This window comes from Colletotrichum lupini, chromosome 3, assembly GCF_023278565.1.
Source record: "Colletotrichum lupini chromosome 3, complete sequence".
Taxonomy (NCBI): domain Eukaryota; kingdom Fungi; phylum Ascomycota; class Sordariomycetes; order Glomerellales; family Glomerellaceae; genus Colletotrichum; species Colletotrichum lupini.
In genome coordinates this window covers 2,773,333-2,786,075 of record NC_064676.1, presented here as the reverse complement: position 1 = coordinate 2,786,075, position 12,743 = coordinate 2,773,333, and the positions used below count along the sequence as shown (strand labels likewise).

Sequence of the window (12,743 nt, the reverse complement as noted above, 5' to 3'; positions counted from 1 at the left end):
ATGTCTCGCAGATGCTTTGACCTTCTCTCTATCAGGAACTGTACGGCGCGGCAGGCAAAAATGAGCTGGGCAGGCGGAGCGCTGGGGGGGGGGTCCGCGCGGTCCACGCCAGGCGACGCTGCGGCTGCGCTGCTTGACTCGATGAAGCGTCCGTGTCACATGCCGAAAGCTCTTGGGACGACACTGACAAGCCAGGGGATCCTCGAGGGGGGTTGGTGGTGACGGATGGATCATGGAGGGGAGGACCTGCGGATCGAGAGAGAGAGGTACCACTGTGTCTGTTCGCCGGTCTAAGAGGTATTGGATTTTTTGACGTTTGGCTCGGTGGCTCGGTTGGCTCGTCAAGTTCCTGTTGGCTTTGTGGCTCGAGCCCTGATGCTGACGCCTACGCTATATTGCCCGGCGGCGATTTGGTACGGGTGAGAGAAGGAGACGAGTCCGGCCAAGATCTAGGGAATTTGGGATGCCGTGGACCACTCGCTCCGCGGTTCCGCGTCGTCGAGGGGATGCGTGAGGTGCGTTTCCCCGGAGAGGCGGCGCTGTGTCAAGTGACTGGCCGGCGATGCGTCCTGGATGGTGTCGAGGGCCCGTCCTGATTCAGTCTGGGTTGGGTTGGCTCTAGTCCGTCTGACCACCGGAACGGCGGCGAGAAGCGGGTTCGCGGGGAGAGACTCCCGGGGGCGTGTGTGTTTGCTCAGGTCGCTTCTTCGTCTTCTTCTTCTTCCTAAGCAACCTCGTGGCAGCAACGGGTTCCTGGTTGTGGTCTATCAATCTAGACCAGAGTGGCGCCCTATTTTTTCCTCGCTCTCTATCGGCGGTGGCGTTTGAATGGGCTGACTCGTAGCTCCGAGACCCTTACGACCCCAACGATGGAACACACACCAGAGAGAAAGAGAGACCTCTTCTGTATGCTGTCGCCCTATCTCTGCAAAACTCACCGGACTAACGTTCGGGGACCATGAACTAGGTTTTTAGGCCGCCTCACCTTTTTTTCGTGTCTGCACACAAGAGGCTCGGGGCGGGCCATCTCCAGCACACCACCACGGAATTCCGTTTTTTTCTTTCTCTCTGATAGGTAAGCGGGGACTTAAGATCCCCCTTGGGCTGAAAGACGCCGGCGCGCCGGAGGACAAAGAAGCCGTTGAGAGGGGGGCGCGGCCAACGGGGGACTACGGCGACAGAACATCATGTTGGGCTTTTCCGGCTCACTAGGTAGGTACTCGACTCCCAAAAAAGGGCGCCGCGTGGTTTCAGGCGGCTTGTGGGGTTATCTCTTGTCTTTTCTTTGATGGTGTCGTGATTATGTGTGTGGGTGTATGTAAGCCCGTTCCTGGACGAGTTGGGCTAAGATGTATGTGTGTGTCGTTTGGTGATCGTCGAGGGGACCGGCGTGAGAGGACTATCCCGACATGGCGTAGCAGGACCGGTGGAAGGCTGCTTACGTTGCCGTGTTTTCTTGATCGGACGCGTTCTGCGCGACGAGGACGCGGCGAGATTTTCGCGACTGTGGGCGATGTCGTCGTCGTCGTCGGGTCATCTGTCTTGTTGGAGATAGCTGTGGCGTTGGGTTGGCGTGTGTATCGCCACGGTGTTGGGCACAGACTCGATGAGGCCGTATCTCGTTTCTGAGGTTAATCGGGTGTTTTGGGCTCTCACTCGGCTCGTATATTCAATGTGAGTTCAGGTGGGCTGAGGGAATGGTCTGCATGCAGAGGTCAGGGGCTGTTGGTATCTCGAGATGTTGGGCTTGCTCCTGGTGGCTGTGTGGCCGTGTGGTCTCGGAGACAATCGGGACGTTGCTCTTTGGGGAAAGGGGGCTTTCGTTGATTGTAGGTCATCCATAAGTGTATTACTTGATCGGGAACATGTAGATCCTAGTGGTAGTGATGGCTCTGATGGCTACTGTCTCTGCGAACCGTCACCGTGCTCTTGCTCTATGGGCTTTGAGGTGTTAGCGACATGCCAGAGAGATGTAAAGCGTCCTATGCGTAGGATTCCTTGTGTCTTGCGATGTGTCTGAATGTAAGCGTGCCATAATCATCCCTTCCAGTGAGAGGATTGGGAGAAGCAGAAAAGGGTGGCTCTTCTCTGATCATGTATGGTCGATGTGCCTACGTACGCCAAAGGCTTCATTTTTTTTTACCATTGATATTAACCTCTGGGCTTAGGCACTGAGGGAAGAACACCGGTTAGTTACCTTGTGTTGGTGGGATATTGCCGGCTTTTCTCCTTCCTCTAGATGTGCGGGTGGGAGTTTTTAGCCTATACCTCTCTTTACCTACTTGAGAAATGTTTTACTGAATCGTGGTTCGCTGCTGGGTGTCGTTTTCATGCTCGCCTCGTTATTCCTCTGTTGTGAAAGGTGACTTGATACACTCTATTGACGATATGATGAGTTTAATGGGTGAAGTAAGAATCATTTCCAGTGTAGAGGGCTCTACAGGGAGACAGCAACTTAGAATGTTTACATTTCGTATGGTTGTTGTACCGGGACGAGTTGTGCGAGGAAATGATGGCATGTTCGTCAGAGCCATCATGTCCTTTTCAGTATTCATGTGCTTCCCTATGAGATTGACCGTAGCCATACCTTGCCATTGAAAGGACTTGAGTTTTACAAGCTTCCCTAGGCCGCCAAGAGATCCCTCGTCCTCATGTGACCTTATCTAACCGCAAATGACCCCTAGATGCCATCTCCCGTGGTGTCTTGCCAGATAAAGTGATCTTGCTGCGGGTCTTTGTGTTCCTTTTCGACACAATTGGGTCCATCGAGAAGAGTGTCAGGTATTTGAGGCAGCTATGCTTGGGTGATCCCCGTCTCAATTGGGATTTGAGGCTGTAGGGGTCTGAGTCCTGCGTAAGCAGTCGGATATATATCGATATGATGTCGAAAGAGTCCGCCATTACGGTGGAAATGTGCTCGGCGGAGATCATCAAGTGGTCTTCCGTGATCGACAAGCATTTCATCTAAGAAACGTCTTTACTCTTATGAGAACGAAGCGATGCTTCGAGAGATCTCCAGGTGTACATATTATTCGTCCTGGACACCACCCTCCGTAACGTTGGCTCTTGGAGTTCTCATGAGCCTTTACACGTCTTCGAGCTTATAGCACCTTCGTACAGGCAACTGGCCGCGTTTTCAAGTCGTAGCGTCTGTTTTGATACCGAATGTTACGTCACGTAATCATTACTCGTATGGTGTATGGCTGAAAAAATCATGGAGATATCGTCGTTGGTAGAGGTGATCTCGACCCCTGATAGTTTGCAATACTGATCTCGACTCTGGCTGCAAGCAACTCCGTCTAGCAATCCAGTCACACAAGACCCGTTTGTGCTATGCGTTTGAGCTATCTTGTATGCTATTGTAGATGGCTACTTACTTACCGCGGCTTATCCCGTGACTGTCTCTGGAAATGAATGAGCATCACCGTAGTCGCATTACGAAGTCTCTTCATCTGAGATCAATCATCCTACAAATAAAATGCTTCGTGAGGTCATCAGTCATGTGTATCCACCGGTATGCAACACTGTCTCAATACAGCGTAACGAACGTACTTTCTGCCTTCGGTCAGCCATATTAAACAACGAGGCAAAGAAGGAGACCTTTGTAATTTAAGATGGTGCCATCCAAGACGTGGACATCAATAAATTGTGAAGGCTATAGCATGTGTGAGATGGCACAAAATTGCGCTGTGCCTAGAGTAATATTCTTAGAATGAGAAGAGCTACTACGAAATATGAAGTCTTGAGCGTACAGGGGACGAAATTCCTGATCTCGATAGACTCGGGCAATCCAAAGAAAAAGAAAACAGACATATGGGGGGACCCTTCCTTGTGACAGTGATCCAGCTTGATGACTCTGTGGTCTTCAGTCTAGAAGGATCGAGTTTCTCAGACTCTCATTTGCTGCGTATATAAACGTCTCAGACTCTTCTTCATGGAGGTCTCATCTGCGGAACCACAGCCCGCACTACCTAGGGCGGCGGGCTCTCATCATGCCCAAGTTCCACGGATTGAAGTCCAGAGCCAAGGGATCAAGACCGTCTGCGATCATCGCAATGAGCCAGATAGGCTCTAATGCTAAGTGTACTTTCTTCGCCTCGAGATACCGTCGGTTACTTTCCAAAGTCGGTACAGAGACATACCAAAAGGAATATTTTCGCAACGTGGGGGAAGGAGAACAAGGGCGTCTGGTTAAAGTGAATTATACAATCCTGTTCTTCGTCGCTATACGCGCATCTACAGATATCAGACGATCGCTCGGTCTTAAGACACGCCATAGAGGGCATCGCTCCAACAGTGACATTGCCCTGGAACCCTTTAAGCCTACAGAATCGGCATTGTCATTTTATAGTGGCCTACGACGTTCCCGATAGTGTTGATGTTGAGTTTGCAGGCGGCCGGGCGAGTAAGACCGAGAGCAGGTAGACGTCAGGACGCAGAATTTGTTGGGACACTTCGTGGACTCTGCAGAGTATGACTCCTGGTGATTCTGTCCGAGAGGCCACGGTTTTTTTTCCAGCGAGCGGATACCCAGTCCCCAACATACACATTCACAGACTAAACAAGGGCATATATCTCCAGATCTCCCTCCCTCTCATGGTTATTATTGACTGAATACTACGGCGGCGGAGGCAATGAATGAGAGATGCTCCTTCCATCTTGGAGTCACTTTGTGGGCTTCTGAAAACATTCTAAACCAGTCTGTAAGATCGTCTTGTAGCGATCCTCGTAGTTGTGGGGGAATGGCAACGACGAGACTTGGGGCTGCTCCGATCATCGCCAGTCTTGACGTCTGGAGATTCAATCGGCGAGAGGCAACGAAAAAGCAGCCTTTCACATGTTTATTAATCCTCGAGAAAGAGTTGTTGGTGAATCGAAGCGATCATTTTGGTCGTCAGTCTATTATTTCCGCCCGACGTGGATTCTGCACACTAGTGATTACCAAGGGTACTCGAGAATCATCTTGTGAGATTGTCTACTTCCGGCAAATGTCTGTATTTTCCACGAGAGTAGCCCTTTCTACGGCAAGACAGTCGTTCAAAGATCACCTCAAATAATCACCAGTTAAATTAGCTGAGAAAGACTGCGGAAGTCCAAAGTCACACAGTAGCATTCCATCTCCGCTGTGGTAGGCTGGGTGACATCGTGCTAGTCCTAGGCCGCGAGCGGATGTACTGAAAGGCTGGACGGCGCCTTAGACACCCCAAGGCCTGGCAATCATCAGGGTTCCTTAACACATCAAGATAGACGTATAACTAAAGTGTGTTTACTACTGCAAAGGATAGAAGTGAGGTTGTCAGACGTCGACCGTGGGCCGAAGGTGACCCGTATCCGTCCAGCCGCCCCGACAGCCGGTCCGATTGGCGACGAGTAGGACCAGGCTCCGTGCCATCGGCATCGGCGGGGTCAAGCGGCTCCCCCCCAGAATTCTAGAGACGGCCTAGATCTTGGGATGGTCGGCGACCAACCAGTGAACGGTAACCCCCTCCATCCCAAATTCCCCAATGGATAAAATCAGATAAAGCTCTGGAGGGGCCCAAGCTATGTCATGGGGTTCCTTTTTCACCATGTACACGTGAAGAAGACGGAAACTCGACTCGTCTCGTCTCATTTCTTTACAGCAAAGGACCTGCACTTGCCAGCCTCATCTTGCTGAAACTTTATTCCTACGCTACTTTTTTTCTCTACCACCTCACTACCTACACCATACTCCTCTCAACTACTTACCATCCTTCCAGTCCTCCACTGGCAAGGCATCCCAGGTCGGTCCCCATTACCGCATCCTCCGCCGCCGGCCGAGAAATTGCGCTAGCGAACGGCGGCATTGCATGAGGAAAACGGCACTAACGCACCTCCATCAGCCGCCCTGCGCGATCGCCCACCCAACCTTCTCCATACCTAAGCTCAACGGGGAGGAGAGCTTTCCCCAAGAGCCGAATTCTGGGCAAGAAACATTTTAGTGCCATTTTTCGCCATTTTCGCTTTTCAAACCGTCTCTCCGCCTCTTGATCACGTCACCAGACCCTTGTTCTGGCGTGAGGGACGCCATCTTCAAACCGCGTTTTTACCAGTGTGCCTCTCTATCTATTCGGTCTGAGGGTACTCGACGTCAACTGCCCATGTCTCGGACGTGATGGCCTCCGCCAAGGAAGAAGCCGCATCGATGCCGGCAGCGGTACCGGCTACTGCTTTTCCTCCTGCACCTCCTCCACCACCACCACCGTCGTCCGATGCTCATCCACCGCAATCCCAGTCCTCTGCGACCGCCTCGCCGAGAGGGTTAAGTAGGCGCTCCTCCTCCTACGACGGACGCTCGCCAGCGTCCCCGCGCTCGCTCTCCCGGAGGCAGAGCACCAACGAGCGCATTAACGAGATATTCGAGGTACGTTCTTCTACCTGTAGCTCCTTTCGCTTCTGCATCCTACCCCATCGCCAACCGAGGATCTGGGACTGTGGAACCCTCTCTGCGTGTGTTTAAACGTGTGTCGTCTACGAGCATGTACATTTCGCTCATCGCTTGGCACCGACCCTTCTGGCCGCCAATCCACGGCATTTCTCTCTGAACCCTAGTTAATTCAACATTGACCTCGCTTCTCCGTTTCCTTTCTGCCCATCCCCATGTTCTGTTCTCCTTCCTGATTCCGGATCATTCTCCCCGTCTACCATCATACATACCTCCTCCTACTTACACCTTCCCTCTCTCCCCCAAAACAGAACGCACGAGGCCGCGCACAAGCCATGGGCGGCGGACTCTCAACAAGCCGCTCCGCTCCCGCCAGCCCCCCGCGGCACTACTCCCGCGCGGATGGCTCTCACAATGAGAACGTCGGCATCATCTCCCGCGGCCCGGACCGCAATTACCAGAGCATGAACTCGGCGCCGCAACCGTCCGCCGTAACCACCACAGCGACGACCCCGGAGCTGGCCGGCATGCGGCCGCGCAAGTCGGTTCAGTCGGCGAGGAACTCCCTGCCGGCGCAGGCCGAGGAGGAAGGGGAGGACGAAGACTACGATGCCGTGGTCGCGCGGGAGGAGCGGGAGAGAGAAGCGCAGAGGAAGGAACCCTGGTACACGATCCTGCTGTCCAGCTTCCAGAGCATTGAGCTGGAGAACAAGGGCAGCGTGGCTCGCGATCACCTGGCGCTCGGTACGTATTGCGCTCGCACTTTGTCACGAGAGCTCAGCCCATCCGGGTCAGCTTCCCCCTCAACCTAGACGGTTCAGCCGCCTCTCCAACCCATCACGGTTCAACGCTTCTCTACGGCTGCCAATGGCCACAGCGTATCCCTTCATGAATAACCCATCCTCCTCCATCTCCCAGGCAAACGGGGGCCAACTCCCCCGGGCGCTTTAGCTCAGTGGAACACTCAGCTGGGGACTAGGGATTTCCACATGTCTTTCGAGACGGACCTCGACCCCTTGAGTTCGACTCCACGCTATGAGCTACTCTTTTTTGCGAATTCTTTTGGCACTTTCACCTATGAAGAATCATGACAGCCGTATACAGCTCCAGCTAACCGGGACTAACTAACTCTTCTCACCAAAAAAACAGAACGAACATTCCTCGCATGGCTCCGCACATCTCTCGCCTTCGCCTCCATAGGCATCGCCGTGACGCAGCTCTTCCGCCTCAACTCGTCCCTCTCGACGCCGGGGACCGACGACCCGAACAGCCACACCCTCCGCCAGCTGGGCAAGCCGCTCGGCGCGACGTTCCTGGGCATCAGCATCCTCATTTTGTTCTTGGGCTACCAGCGTTACTTCCGCGCGCAGCAGTGGGTGATGAAGGGCAAGTTCCCCGCGAGCCGCGGGACCATCATCATCGTGTCCATGGTGGCGTTTGCGCTGATGGCTGTGAGCTTGGTTGTGGTTGTGGTTGTGAGTCCTACGAGCAGGGAGCGGTGATTTGTCCATCGTGTGACAGGTTTCGGTCTTTATACGGGGAGTTCATATGTTTGGTGCCTAAGTCTGGCTGCATATGTTTGAAATGAGAGCGTTCTGCATTGAGGTGACACTTGGGATTTGAGTTGGTTGAAAGATGCGATATCTACATTATGTCTATTTGCTTCTGATATGACGCAGCAATGAGTATATAATACCCTGATAATACACAACCGAGGACACTGTAGCACAACCAGCAATTTTCTACGGTGACGTGAGAAATCCACCTTGAAAGCTAGGAGACAGAGTACACTTGAATGCGATACTATAATGGCCGCGGAAATCGACAACGTTAATATTTAAGCAAGCCCAATTTAATCCTTGCAAAATTGGGCGGCTCAGTGAGCACGTTCACTTGAAGACGAATCGCCATTTGAGTAGGTAACCCTTTCTCAACCGGCATCATGCATATTTGTATTACATGTAATCTACCCTGCCAATCTCTGTCCGACGCGAAACCCACAAAGGGCAATTGCATCAGAGACGCATCGCAAGACGCAGGTATCCGGCCCGTTCGGGCACCTCATCTCATCTCATCTCCTTACCTGAAAGCCAAGAGCTGAGCGTCGAGAGCTTTCACCCCTCTAAAACCCCAACCTATCAGATGACGTCAAAAAAGCCGAGCCAGCTGCACCTCACATTGTGGGGAACCCGCACAGAACCACTTACAACAGGCGCAGACAACGACACACACTCTTTCATCTCGACCGCAGCTCCCTCACCTCACTTTCCCACAATCTCAGTATCACCACCCATTTACTCGCGCGCACGTGAGGTCATGAGAACTCATCCCGCCAACAAGACAACCTAACTCAGAAAAAGGCGCCAGGAAAGGGGAAAAAAAAAAAGAAGCATTGGGACCACGTCAATAAAGGGAACAGAAAAGACCCCCTCCCCAAAATACAAACATGTCCCCCTCAACAGAACCCCTCTCCCCCCCCTCCTTCGCAACAACCCAACTCACCCTCCTCGAGGCCGAACTCGCCGCAGAAGTCTCGGAATCGTCCGCCCTCGTCTCCTCGCACTCCCCCACGGCCCTCCAGCGCGCAGGCCTCGCCCTGCCCAACCTCGTCGTCACCGCCCGCCGCACAGGTCTAGGCGGCCGCACCGTCCTCGAATTATCCTCCGATCCCGCCGTTGCTTCTTCTTCCGGTGAACTACCCGAGCATGGCCTCCGTCCGGGGGACATTGTGCTCATCTCGGAGCAGCCCGCGGGGAATGCGAAGAAGAAGGAAGTCAAAGAGCTCGAGAGTAAAGGGGCGAGAGGGGTGGTTACGAGGGTTAGGAGGGAGGTTGTTGGCGTTGCTGTTGATGAGGGGAAGGGGGAGGAGAGGGAGTTTACGGGGAGGGTTTGGATTGTCAAGGTTGCTGACGATGTCACGTACCGGAGGTGAGATCTTCTGCTCTTGATTCATTTCCTTTTCAGTCGTCTGTCGGTCAAGGATCAAATGCTTGACAGAGATGGAGTCTGTCAGCTGCGTCACTTGGTGCGAGGCTTCACGGGAGCAGGCTGGGCTCTCCGTGATTGACGACTTGTGGCAGTATCACAATGCCGCAGCACCTAGCGGAGGAGCAGACAGGACTAACAAGCGCCTACAGGATGAGCCAAACCATGGGCAAGATCGAAAAGATGACGGAATCGGAATACACGGCCTTCATGCGCGTCCTCTTCGGCCTCTCGAGCCCGTCACCGGTGCCCCCGGACCTAGCATCCGACACGGAGCTCGCAAAGATCCAATGGATCGACCCGTCTCTCAACGACTCCCAAAAGGACGCCATCCGGTTCGCCCTCGCGTCCCGCGAAGTTGCCCTCATCCACGGCCCGCCAGGCGTGAGTCTTACTCAACCCCCTAACCGACCCGATGAAAGAAACGCCATGGCTGACGAAAAAGGAGGAAAAAGACGGGCAAAACACACACCCTAATCGAACTAATCCTCCAGCTCATCAAGCTCAATCTCCGCATCCTCGTCTGCGGCCCCTCCAACATCTCCGTCGACAACATCGTAGAGCGCCTCGCCCCGCACAAGATCCCCATCCTCCGCCTCGGCCACCCGGCCCGCCTCCTCCCCAGCGTCCTCGCCCACTCCCTCGACGTCCTCACCCAGACCTCCGAGGCCGGCGCCATCGTCAAGGACGTCCGCGCCGAAATGGACGCAAAACAGGCCTCTATCAAAAAAACGCGCAACGGCCGCGAGAAGCGCCAAATCTACGCCGACCTCAAGGAGCTCCGCAAGGAATTCCGCGAGCGCGAGCGCGGCTGCGTCGCAAACTTGATTCGCGAGAGCAAAGTCGTCCTGGCGACGCTGCACGGCGCGGGCGGACACCAGCTCCGGGACCAGCAGTTCGACGTCGTCATCATTGACGAGGCGAGCCAGGCGCTCGAGGCGCAGTGCTGGGTGCCTTTACTGTCGGCCAAGAAGGCCGTTTGTGCCGGCGATCATCTGCAGCTGCCGCCGACGATCAAGTCGCTCAATTCCAAGGTGAAGCCGGCGGCGGCAGCAAAGTCAGCGGCCCCCATAGAAGACGCGGAGAAGAAGCAAATCAAGGGCATGACGCTGGAGACGACCCTGTTTGATAGGCTTCTCGCCCTACACGGGTCATCCATCAAGCGTATGCTCACCACACAGTACCGCATGCACGAGAACATCATGAGGTTCCCGTCGGACGAGCTCTACGAAGGAAAGCTCATCGCCGCGGAGGCGGTCAAGGAGCGCTTGCTCAGAGACCTGCCGTACGAGGTCGAGGACACGGAAGACACCAACGAGCCGGTCGTCTTCATCGACACGCAAGGGGGCGACTACCCCGAGAGGAGCGAGGACGACGACAAGGACGCCGTCAAGAAGGCAAAGTTCAGCTTGCACGGGGAGAGCAAGAGCAACGAGATGGAAGGGGCCTTGGTCCGGCAACACGTCCAGAAGCTGGTCGACGCGGGAGTGAAGCCAGAGGACATCGCCGTTGTGACCCCTTACAACGCTCAGGTAAGCCTGGTCAAACCCAACGAAGCCCCCTTCCCCCCCTTTGATTATGGATCTTCTGTTTGGAAATCTTGGGTCCGTCGCGAAGAGCCGCAAGGCATGAAAACTGACATCGGATGAACCGAACGCAGCTCGCCATTTTAGCGCCCCTAAAAGAACGGTTCCCTGGCATCGAGCTGGGCAGCGTTGACGGCTTCCAGGGCCGTGAAAAAGAGGCCGTCATTGTCAGCCTTGTACGGAGCAACTCCGTAGGAGAAGTAGGGTTCCTGGGCGAGAAGCGCCGACTGAACGGTAAGCTTCAAACGAGAGATGATCCCGCCGGCCGCGGCCAGGCTGGGAAGATCCCAGTATGCGGCCGACCGTTAGCGCATGAATGTTAATGCGTTCTTAGTGGCGATGACGAGACCCAAACGCTCGCTGACGGTGATCGGAGATTCAGAGACAGTCAAGAGGTGAGTCGGTTTGAGAAAATTGCTTTCTTTTCCCCCTTCTTCCCCCAAACCTTCCCCTTCCCTAGTTGATTTTGGGGCGTGCGGCGCAGAGCACCTCTGCAGTCTGCACAGATGGTGGCAGGCTTATCCTGAGACATCTGCTGAGCCGCGTCAAACGTCCAACATCTCGGGCCTGTTTCTTCTTTTCTTCTTTTTTTTCTCTTGCTAACTTGGGTTGTGTCATGATCAGAGGCAGCAACTTTCTCAAACGGTGGATGGATTTCCTCGAAGAGAACGCTGATCTACGTTACCCGGATTTATCGTCACTTCAAGGGTCCTGAAAGGTCCCTAAATTTGGGACGGTTGGGGAGATCGTGGGCTGGCGGCGTTACCGAGGGACCATCTTCCATGCAAGGTCCGCCCCTCTCCAATGTCGACCTTTATGCGACGAGAGGACTCGTGGCTAGAAAGAACAGACGATCTGGAATACCGACGAACCGGCTTTGTCGATGTGGTGGCCCGCCGTGGAGGGGTAGCTGGGATGAATCCTTATGCGACGGGATGTGCTGGTTTCCCAACGATGCCAAAACAGGAAAAGGCTGCATTGTCTGACTTTTGGCGCGGCGTATCGTAGAATTTTGAATCGGCCGTCGACCATGCTCGCGGCCCACCAGGGGTTCATTGGGGGAGGGTGCGTCCGTTGACGCAAGTTGATGGGCGCCAGGGCATAGACGACTTGGGTCGTGGCTTGTCGTGTCGTGTTCGCGGTCCTGGGCAGCGGACGAAAGAAGAAGGGAGAGAAAGATTTTGGGTCCTTTGGAGTGGAGGGACGGGGGCACAGATGTCAGCCGTCACTGATCAGACGAAGAAAGTGGCATCCATGTATGTTTCAGGTTACTTTCCACGTCTGGCGACCTGTGCCATCCTTGTTCGCGTGGCCAGACCCGCCATATTCTCCTACCGAGGAGGAGGGGGATGCTTGACTTGGACGTTACCCTCTCGGTCTCGACGAGATTGTGCGCTGGAATTCGCGGTGCCTTTGGGGTTATGTACGGAGTCTGCGGACTATTCGTACGGATAAAGTATTTGAAAGCAGACCTGAGACTGCGGCTGATATTGGATTGCCCGCACCAGAACTCAACAAATCAGTCTTGATCCTTCTTGGCACAAGATATCATCTGTAATTTGACCAGGGCTCTCTCTCCTGTGTTGGATTGAAGCCATGTCTGTCGTAAAGACAAGACCAAAGTGAAAAAGCCTGTCGCCTATCTCGTACTCTGTATATCTGGTTGCGTTGAATCTCGCTGCGTTGTGCACTCTGCCTTGACTCCGCGCAGCGAATATATCTTGTTGGCCATCACATCTGTTATTATCAGATTGTACCATCCCAACTGC

General features: G+C 54.2%; 2 protein-coding genes across 2 annotated transcripts; one reads left to right on the top strand and one right to left on the bottom strand.

Annotated features, from left to right (window-relative positions):
- Positions 1–31: 31 nt before the first annotated feature.
- On the bottom strand, positions 32–5,825 carry CLUP02_05596 (uncharacterized protein; the record flags this gene model as incomplete). Its single annotated transcript, XM_049284602.1, has 27 exons — positions 32–349; positions 418–569; positions 633–772; positions 1,088–1,169; positions 1,221–1,344; positions 1,443–1,602; positions 1,657–1,702; positions 1,787–1,852; positions 1,917–2,004; positions 2,198–2,235; positions 2,299–2,377; positions 2,469–2,623; positions 2,679–2,939; positions 3,046–3,065; positions 3,173–3,299; positions 3,382–3,404; positions 3,472–3,481; positions 3,753–3,856; positions 3,972–4,115; positions 4,180–4,323; positions 4,360–4,480; positions 4,612–4,850; positions 4,943–5,019; positions 5,106–5,210; positions 5,303–5,440; positions 5,620–5,629; positions 5,728–5,825. The coding sequence occupies 27 exons, from the start codon at positions 5,823–5,825 to the stop codon at positions 32–34; spliced, it is 3,069 nt and encodes a 1,022-aa protein (XP_049141745.1).
- Positions 5,826–6,133: 308 nt separating this feature from the next.
- CLUP02_05595 (uncharacterized protein) lies at positions 6,134–11,689 on the top strand (the record flags this gene model as incomplete). The annotated part of the gene is made up of 10 exons (XM_049284601.1): positions 6,134–6,382; positions 6,715–7,147; positions 7,553–7,878; positions 8,546–8,711; positions 8,866–9,331; positions 9,541–9,772; positions 9,883–10,920; positions 11,049–11,208; positions 11,309–11,369; positions 11,599–11,689. 10 exons carry the CDS (start codon positions 6,134–6,136, stop codon positions 11,687–11,689), a joined length of 3,222 nt encoding a protein of 1,073 aa, XP_049141744.1.
- Positions 11,690–12,743: the final 1,054 nt, after the last annotated feature.